Raw genomic sequence first — 8,486 nt, forward strand, 5'->3', positions numbered from 1 at the left:
CCCTGGTAAACGAGATTTCTAATTGAAAATTAGAGAAAAAAAATACTTACAAACCCTATTTTAAAAAATCAAATTATACGTTTTTTTTAACCACGCGTCATGCGCTGGAACGATCAGTAAATCAACATTAAAATGAGATGACCATCTGAAATATAAAAATGTATACTAAATACAATAAATATCTAATTTTAGAGACATAGCTAGTGGAAGAGCGGGTGGTGCCAGGCGTGGTTGCTAATAATATAAAAAAGCTCATTACTGAATAACATACTGTCGAAGTACAGAAATTAGACTGCTACTTGCTATTACGTACTTATTTGGTGGGTTTTCTCTCTCTCTCTTTCTTTCTCGTCCAGTGGCGTAGCGAGGTCGGGTGTCACCCCCTAGAGGCGTAGCGACCCTTCCTGGGGACAAACTTTCAAATTTTCGATTTGCACCCCCCCCCCTCGAACTTTCGATTTGCACCCCGTCCCCTCAAACTTATGATTTGCAACCCCCTCAAACTTTCGATTTGCACCCCCTCAAGTTTTTCTCTATATATTTTGCTATTTTTTGCCTTGGTGTCACCCCCCTAAATGGTGTCACCCGGTGCTGTCTGCGCCCCCCCCCCCCCCTCGCTACGCCTCTGCTCTCGTCTAAATGGTTTCAAATTCATTTTTTACAACAGCCTTAATTTATACGCTTCACCACTCATTCACAACATAAAAATAAAACAACTAACATTTAAATGTTTCAACATTCTATAATTATTGTGCAATAAAGATCACAGCATTATTAAAACATTCTTTATTTCATTTAAAAATTAACTATTAAAATTTGCTTTTCATAAAAAACGTTTTAATAACAAGCTTTTATGTACTAATGCACTAAAAAGTAGAAAATAAATTATAGACTACTATTTAAATAACTATTTTAAAAAAGCGAGGGTCTCTTCCTAAACATTAGTAAAGGTATCCAATAGATTCTAAAGTGACCCACGCTTTTCTTTATAGTTATTTAAATAGTAGTCTATAATTTATTTTCTACTTTTTAGTGCATTAGTACATAAAAGCTTGTTATTAAAACGATTTTTATGAAAAAAAATTTGTACTTTACATGTTTTTATTTAAAATAGTTTCATGACTAAAAACCATTGCGCGCCTATTGAACGCGATGACGCGCTATTGAAAGTGATGACGCGTGTGGTGTGGTTGGATAGAAATGCCTACTAATTTGGTCAAAATTTTAATTAATTCATAAAAAAATAATTAGGCATCCAATTAAGTCAAATTTAATTTTAGATTGCATTGTCTTCATGTCTTGACCCACGTACCAATTACGAACCGTATCTGTCAGTTAGAAGTGTCAGAATTTTCGCTCGAGCGTTTCAATCTAGACAGACAGACTGACGAGGAAGTCAGTTAAATAAGTCTTGTAAAAATAAATAATATACAGAATAACTAATTATATTCAAAGAGCATCACGCTAAAGTAAAACATAATGTATACAGGCCCATTTCAGTTTGAATATAATTGGACTAAATGTGGATTAAATACACGCATCAAGTCTCCTGAGTGAATACAAGATTTTCTTTGTACCACTTAACTGACCCACAATAGTTCAAGTTTGGTGTTTGCTCTTATCTGTCCGAACTGATCATTTGAATTAAAATGTGCTGTCATTCAAGATGCTGTCCCAACTGATCATTTTAGTTCAACTTCTCATTTGATAAACTTGGGCCTTCCTTCTTTCACAAGTAAATGTTTTAAATATCAAAGGAGAAATCTAGTTGAAAATATCATCACCTCCTGAACGAGTAAAGCTTAAGTGGTTACCAAACATAGTTGACAACTAAAGGTACGTAACGTTGTTTGGACTGGTCACCTGGAAAGTCAAAGGAGTTGATTGTTTGATAATTTACATCTTAGCTAATCCTTCTCACATATTAAGATGAATCATTGAGATTTATGTTTGCTATATATACGACAGCTGATAAGGCCAGGAATTTAAAGTTAATCTTTTAAAAGAATTACCTTTTTAAAAAATATATTTTAATCAATATAACCTTTAATTATATGAGAGTCTTTAATTGTTCAATCAAGCAACCATACGCATCACAAATCTTTTGCTTCACTTTCATTTTTGAGTGTTGCCATGAAGAGAAAGAGTTCCTATCTCACCTGAGCTGGGAGACTCATTGCTTTCTGAAAGACCGACCCCCAGATGTCTGCCTTGCTCAGAAATAACTGAAAAGATGTGGGTTTGATTTGAAGCACACTGTAGTCCATCTTTTCATTGTTCTTTGGATGTAGTTTCAGCCATTGACCCAGCTTGACTTGCACCAGATCTGCATCCTTATCTTCTCCCGATGCCCTGTACAGTGAGAGAAGTGACTGGAAACTTTCATGCAACCAGTTCTGGTACCATCTAATTGATTCTGTTAGAAAAAAAACCCACTTAAATGCTGTTGTTGTGTTTTAAATGGAATAGCAACAAATGTCATATTTTCTAGACATGCTAGACAAAACAGTTGCTTTACCTGAATCTTCTATACAGGCTAGGAAAAAAAAAACAGCCAATTTACCTGAATGTTCAACAACATACTTGAGCCTCGGTACGGCCAATTCAGGTTTTTGTGTTACTTGGTAGAAAGTTCCAAGACTTGCCATCCCCATTAACAAGTCATGACTAGAGGCTGGCTGGCAAAGTTTGAGATAATCAACTGCCTGAGTCATGGAGTTCGCTGACAATTCTAGCCTGATGAATTACAGCACAAATTGGGAATAGAAATAACTAATACGTGGAGATTAGACCACTGATGATTTGACCAGAGGGTGTTTGACAATAAGTGGTTTAACCAAAGGTTCTTTGTCCACCGTGGTTTAACCAAAGGTTCTTTGTCCACCGTGGTTTAACCATAGGTTCTTTGTCCACCGTGGTTTAACCATAGGTTCTTTGTCCACCGTGTTTTTTTCCACAGCGTGGCCTCGACCACAGGTGGTAAGGAGTATGAGTTGTGTTTATGTATATATTAACAAGGGATAAAAAGGTGTGAACATTTTATATCAAATTATAGAATGAGATGATAATATGATTATACACGATGTAATAAGTAATAAAAACCAAAAACTCGGTTTTCGCCCGCCTGGCCAAAATGTAGTAGCTTTTCACTTCATGCTTTCTATAACAAAAAGTGCACGAATCGTAAAAAGCTTGGTACCAATAAAAAGCAAATTTTAAGATCTATAATTTTGGGTAATTTTTTTCTCGTAGAAGTATAGAGGAAGTTTAGTATTGAAATCGTGCGCAAAAAATCACTTCTAATAGGCCGATTCGTTTCAAACTTGGCATGAGGGTCAAGACACGATGACAATGCAATCTGAAATCAAATTTAACTTATTGGATGCGTAATTAATTATTTATGTGCTAATTACAATTTCCTTTATAAAGTACTATTTACCGCACTATTATACGTGCATGTTTCATGTTCATTTGATGCTTTTTACTTTCTCGTATATACGAAGTATAGAGAAAGTATTGTAATCGTGCACAAAAATCACTTGAAATTTTAACTATTTTCACCGTATTACACCTCAGTCCTTCATCACATCCGAAGTATAGAGGACTTATTTTAATCGGGCAAAAATTATCAATCCAGATTTATCAAAATTAAAAGGTTTTATGCGTATTCCAGTCTGAAAAACTGGGCTTTGCAATTCTGTCCGTATGTCTGTGTGTCTGTGTGTGTGTGTGTCCGTGTGTAAACACGATAACTTGAGTACCGTTACAGCTAGGTTGATGAAATTTCATATATAAGTATTTTATCAAAATCGTAGATCCGTATCAACTTTTGAGCGATTTCGGATAACCGGAAGTGGTACTTTTTCTACTTTGAATTTTTCAAAAGCCTATAACTTGAGTACTATTTCAGATAGATAAATGAAATTTGATATGTAAGTAACAGATCTAATTCTCTACCTTCTGTCAAATTTTGAGAATTTTTCGTTGACCGGAAGTACTTATTTACGCTACTTCCGATTTCTCAAAAAACTAATGTAAATTTTAAAAGTACTAATAATATTGCGCACTATTATGCGCTTTTTTATTCGCGTTCACTTGGTGTGCAATTAATTTGTCTACGAGATTTTATTCTATTTTTAAAACTTTAAGTATTTAAAATGGATTAAAAATCATGTCTATAGCCCGAGTTCCCATCCCCTGTTATTTTATATAAGAATATTCGAGAAAGTTTAGGGGAGATCACTTCCGGTTTATTTAATGCAACTCTATTGTATTAAACATGTTAAAGTACTATTAAATGCATAAAAAACGTTTTAGTAACAAACGTTTATGTCAGGGGTCTCCAAACTTTTCAGTCCGAGGGCCGCATTAACTATCAAATTTCACTTCGAGGGCCAGTTTCTTCCAGGGATTTCTTTGATTTTTCTGGACAAAGTTCCTCAGCCATCACCAACAAACGTTTTTTCCGTGGACAAAAAGATCTCCGCGGGCCTGATGAGAGGACATCGCGGGCCGTAGTTTTGAGAACCCTGGTTTATGTAATAATGCACGTAAAGGAGAAAATGAGTGTATAGAAAAGCGTAGGTCACTTAAATGTAGGCTATATTGGATACGTTACTAATATTTAGGAAGAGACCCATGTTTTTCTTTATAGTTATTTCAATAGTAGTGTATTATGATATATTCTAAGAAAATCATTTATTTTCTACTTTTTAGTGAATTGTTACGTAAAATTTTGTTATAAAAACTTTTTAAAAGAATTTTGTTCAGTACTTTAATTTTCTTTCTGTCTCATATACGAAGTATAGAGGAAGTATTGTAATCGTGCAAAAATTCGAAATCAAGATTTTCACAAATCTCGACATTTTACACCTCCCTTTAAAAAGCCTATAACGTGAGTACTGTTTCTGATAGATAAATGAAATTTCAAATATAAGTAAAATATCTAATTCTCTGCCTTCTGTCAAATTTTGAATCGGTTGACAAGAAGTAGTAATTTACGAATATGGATTTGTAAAGTACTAGCATTCAGCTCTATTATACAGATATTGTTTGCCGTTCACTTAGTGCGCAATTCTTTTTTTCTACGAGATTCTATTCTATTTTTAAAAGTTTAAGTAATTAAAATAGCTTAAAAATCATGTCTAAGTCAAATTTAATGTCAGATTCATTTCTTGATCCACGTACAAACTTTGAAACTAATCTGTTAGTTAGAAATGCCCGAAATTTCACTCGCTCATTTCGATCTATAACGACAGAGAGATAGATAAAGTAAGTTAAAAATAAAAGCTTGTAAAATCATCATTTTTATTATTATACTAGCCGTCCCGGCCAGGTCATGTACTTGCCTCTTTGAAAAATCTATCTGTAAAGGAATGTGACTTGTGTTTTTAAGCAGCATACCCGGTATTGCACGGGTTAAGGAAATATGTTACTTTTACAATACTTTTACTTTTGAGAAAATAACACATTACCTTAAACCTAACTCTTACCAAAACCAAACAAAACCTAAATACAAAAACAAACGTATTGCAAGCACAAACACAAACATAAACGCAAAAATTAACGCAAAAGCAAACACAAAAACAAACGTAATCATAAACGTAAACACAAACACAAACAATAAGGCAAAAATTGATAAAATTAAACTATTACACTAACACAGGGGCGCCGCGTACGTTCCATGGCTCCTTAAAACTAACCTGCAATGGTGCTCAAGTGATAAACTAGGACGCCAAATAGCACCCTGTCGGGGCGCCGGCGTACGCCCTGGATTCAATTTAGTGAACGACTAGACACAGCTCATCGCATTCCTTGAATCGAACGTATGCCCCATAGCGCATTCAGTTTAGTCAACGACTATAACGCCATATCTCATCCATAATCTATCGCACTTTTTAATACGAAGGCACAAAAGCGCTCAAGGAATAGTCCAGAGCGCCAAATCACACCTTGCCGGGGCGCAGGGGGAACCGCGTGGTTATGTTTAGTAAACGTCTCTAATACCTCATCTTGGTGACCAGAAAGATGCGCAAGCAGAAAAAAGCTCATACAGAAAAATGCGAAAACAGAAATTTTAGCACAAAGACCTATATGGACTAAATGACACATTTATACATGATTGTTAGGGCTGTTGTAAAAGGGTCGTGTTTGACCTGACGCGATCTACTACCATTTAAAGAATACCACTACCATGTGCATTCATATCACCTCGATACACTACGATACAGGCGATGATCGCTTGACACAATTCGTAATATTTTCTTGTTCAATATTTATCAACTACTATTCTCGTTTAAATAAATATAAAACTATCCTTGATATCGACATTACACGGAGTATCTCTCACATTCTCCCTAGTCCGAACTCCCTAGTTAGCATACCATAACAACCTGTTCCTATCGCAAAACTTCACTCTCTTTCATCCGCGTCATCAAACTTGCATTCGTTATATCTCTCGCACCAACATGCATTCGCACCTACCTACCTACCTAAAAACCTACCTCATATATATATATATATATATATATATATATATATATATATATATATATATATATATATATATATATATATATATATATATATATATATATTTATTTATTTATTTATATATATATATATATATATATTTATTTATATATAGGTTGGTAGGTGGGTGGGTATGTGGGTGGGTATGAGGGTGGGTATGTGTGTGTTGGTGGTAGGTAGATTGTTAGGTGGGTGCGTGGGTAGATGTGTGGGTGGGTAGTTAGGTAGGTAGTTTGGTGTTTGTGTAGATGATATAGATTATGCACATTTGCATTTTTTTGCTAGCTTTTTAACAGTCTTACAAAACTCGAGCTTTCAAAATTTCCGCTTTTTTCCGTTGCGCATCTTTATGGGAATCCCCCCCCCCCCCCCCATCTTATGCACTGTTTGAAACTAACGTAGGCGCGATAGAGTTCTCAAGAAAGACTGGGGCGCCAAATCGCATAAGAAATATCTTTTTTTCGCAGAAACCTTCTTGGGAGTATTCTCATCAACTCCCCAAAGTTTGATGGCACTCAAATGAACGGTGTTAAACAGCAAACGACTTATATATTTTTATACCGTATGTTGAGAAGATAAGAATCGCGCCTTGCCTGACGGAATACATTAGGAGGGTCTCACCAATGCTTTACCAATCCTATATTCTTAGACACGTGACCTTGTTTTCCGAAACCTACACAACCGCCCAGCACACCATGTGGCGTGCTTTGTGAAAGCCTTGAGAGTACGTTAATCACTTACCACCTAAGTGTCGGGGTCGGAGAGGGGCGCTCTCATGAGCCCCCGATTATACTACAGTAAGTTCGCCGCTTACGACCCCTGGCTCGGTTTAATCATCGAATATCGTGTGCCACTTTGTCAATATTGTAGGGTAACTCCTTCAAACTAACGTACGTGCCATAGTGCTGACAGGGGTGCCCGGTGCATTAGGGTCAGGCAGTTTTATCGCGTGAAATAAAAAGAAAAGATTTATTTTATTTTTTGAAGAAACTGTCCCTGTAGTATTCTCAACAACTTCCCAAATTTTCATGGCGATCAGATAAAAGGTGTAGTAATGCACAAAAGACAAATAAACAAACACACATACATTGCTTTATATATATATATATATATATATATATATATATATATATATATATATATATATATATATATATATATATATTTATATATATATATATATATATATATATATATATATATATATATATATATATATGGTGACAGGACAAATGATCTCAGGACAAATGATCTCAGACAAAATATCTCAGACAAAATATCTCACGGACAATTGATCTCAGGACAAATGATCTCAGACAATATATATATATATATATATATATATATATATATATATATATATATATGTATATATATATATAATATTTAAAGTTCAATTATGTATGTTTATATGTTTGTAAGATGTTTGTAATCGAGGATTACAAAGGAATATAAGAAAAAAACGAAAAAAAAACCCGATACTTTGATGGATTAAAGTGTTAGATTATTAAAGTGCTCATGGTCTAAATTTATGAGTTAAAAAATTACTATTGAAAGTCTTTAAAAACAATTTTCATTTTATATACTTAGAATAATAATTTTCAATTATGAACATTATATAAAATTAAATCAAAAGTGTATCAACGTTTATAAAATTTCTAAAATTGTGTCTGAAATGTATTTGCAGTTTGTCATATAGTTCTCATAACATCCCTTGATTTGGAAAACACAGTTACTTCCATTTAAAAAACCATTAAATGGGGGGGGGGGGGGGAAAGAATTTACCTTTTTATTACTTTGTTTTGGTGTTAGGAAAAACGTGGGGGCGCCATGATTTTCTTACAGTTTTTAATACTGTTGACTCTCTACAAGCTCCCTAATAAAACTCAATAGTACTATCTAATCAATAGTAATATAACTTTTACATCTTATATTAACAATGACCGATAAAAAAC

At 34.3% G+C, this 8,486-nt stretch overlaps 1 protein-coding gene across 2 annotated transcripts in view; it reads right to left on the reverse strand.

Annotated features, from left to right (window-relative positions):
- Positions 1 to 722: 722 nt before the first annotated feature.
- Positions 723 to 8,486, reverse strand: part of LOC131956962 (uncharacterized) — a 50,788-nt gene continuing 43,024 nt past the window's right edge. For both annotated transcript variants that reach the window (XM_059321617.1, XM_059321616.1), the window contains 3 exons: positions 2,564 to 2,736; positions 2,160 to 2,416; positions 723 to 1,863 (listed from right to left, as the gene is read on the reverse strand). In XM_059321617.1, the coding sequence (XP_059177600.1) occupies positions 1,831 to 1,863; positions 2,160 to 2,416; positions 2,564 to 2,736 (463 nt within the window). In that variant the 3' untranslated portion in view covers positions 723 to 1,830. The remainder of the gene's footprint in view (positions 1,864 to 2,159; positions 2,417 to 2,563; positions 2,737 to 8,486) is intronic.

This window comes from Physella acuta, unplaced genomic scaffold (assembly GCF_028476545.2).
Source record: "Physella acuta isolate Inbredline_101_S28 unplaced genomic scaffold, ASM2847654v3 ptg001190l, whole genome shotgun sequence".
Lineage (NCBI taxonomy): Eukaryota > Metazoa > Mollusca > Gastropoda > Physidae > Physella > Physella acuta.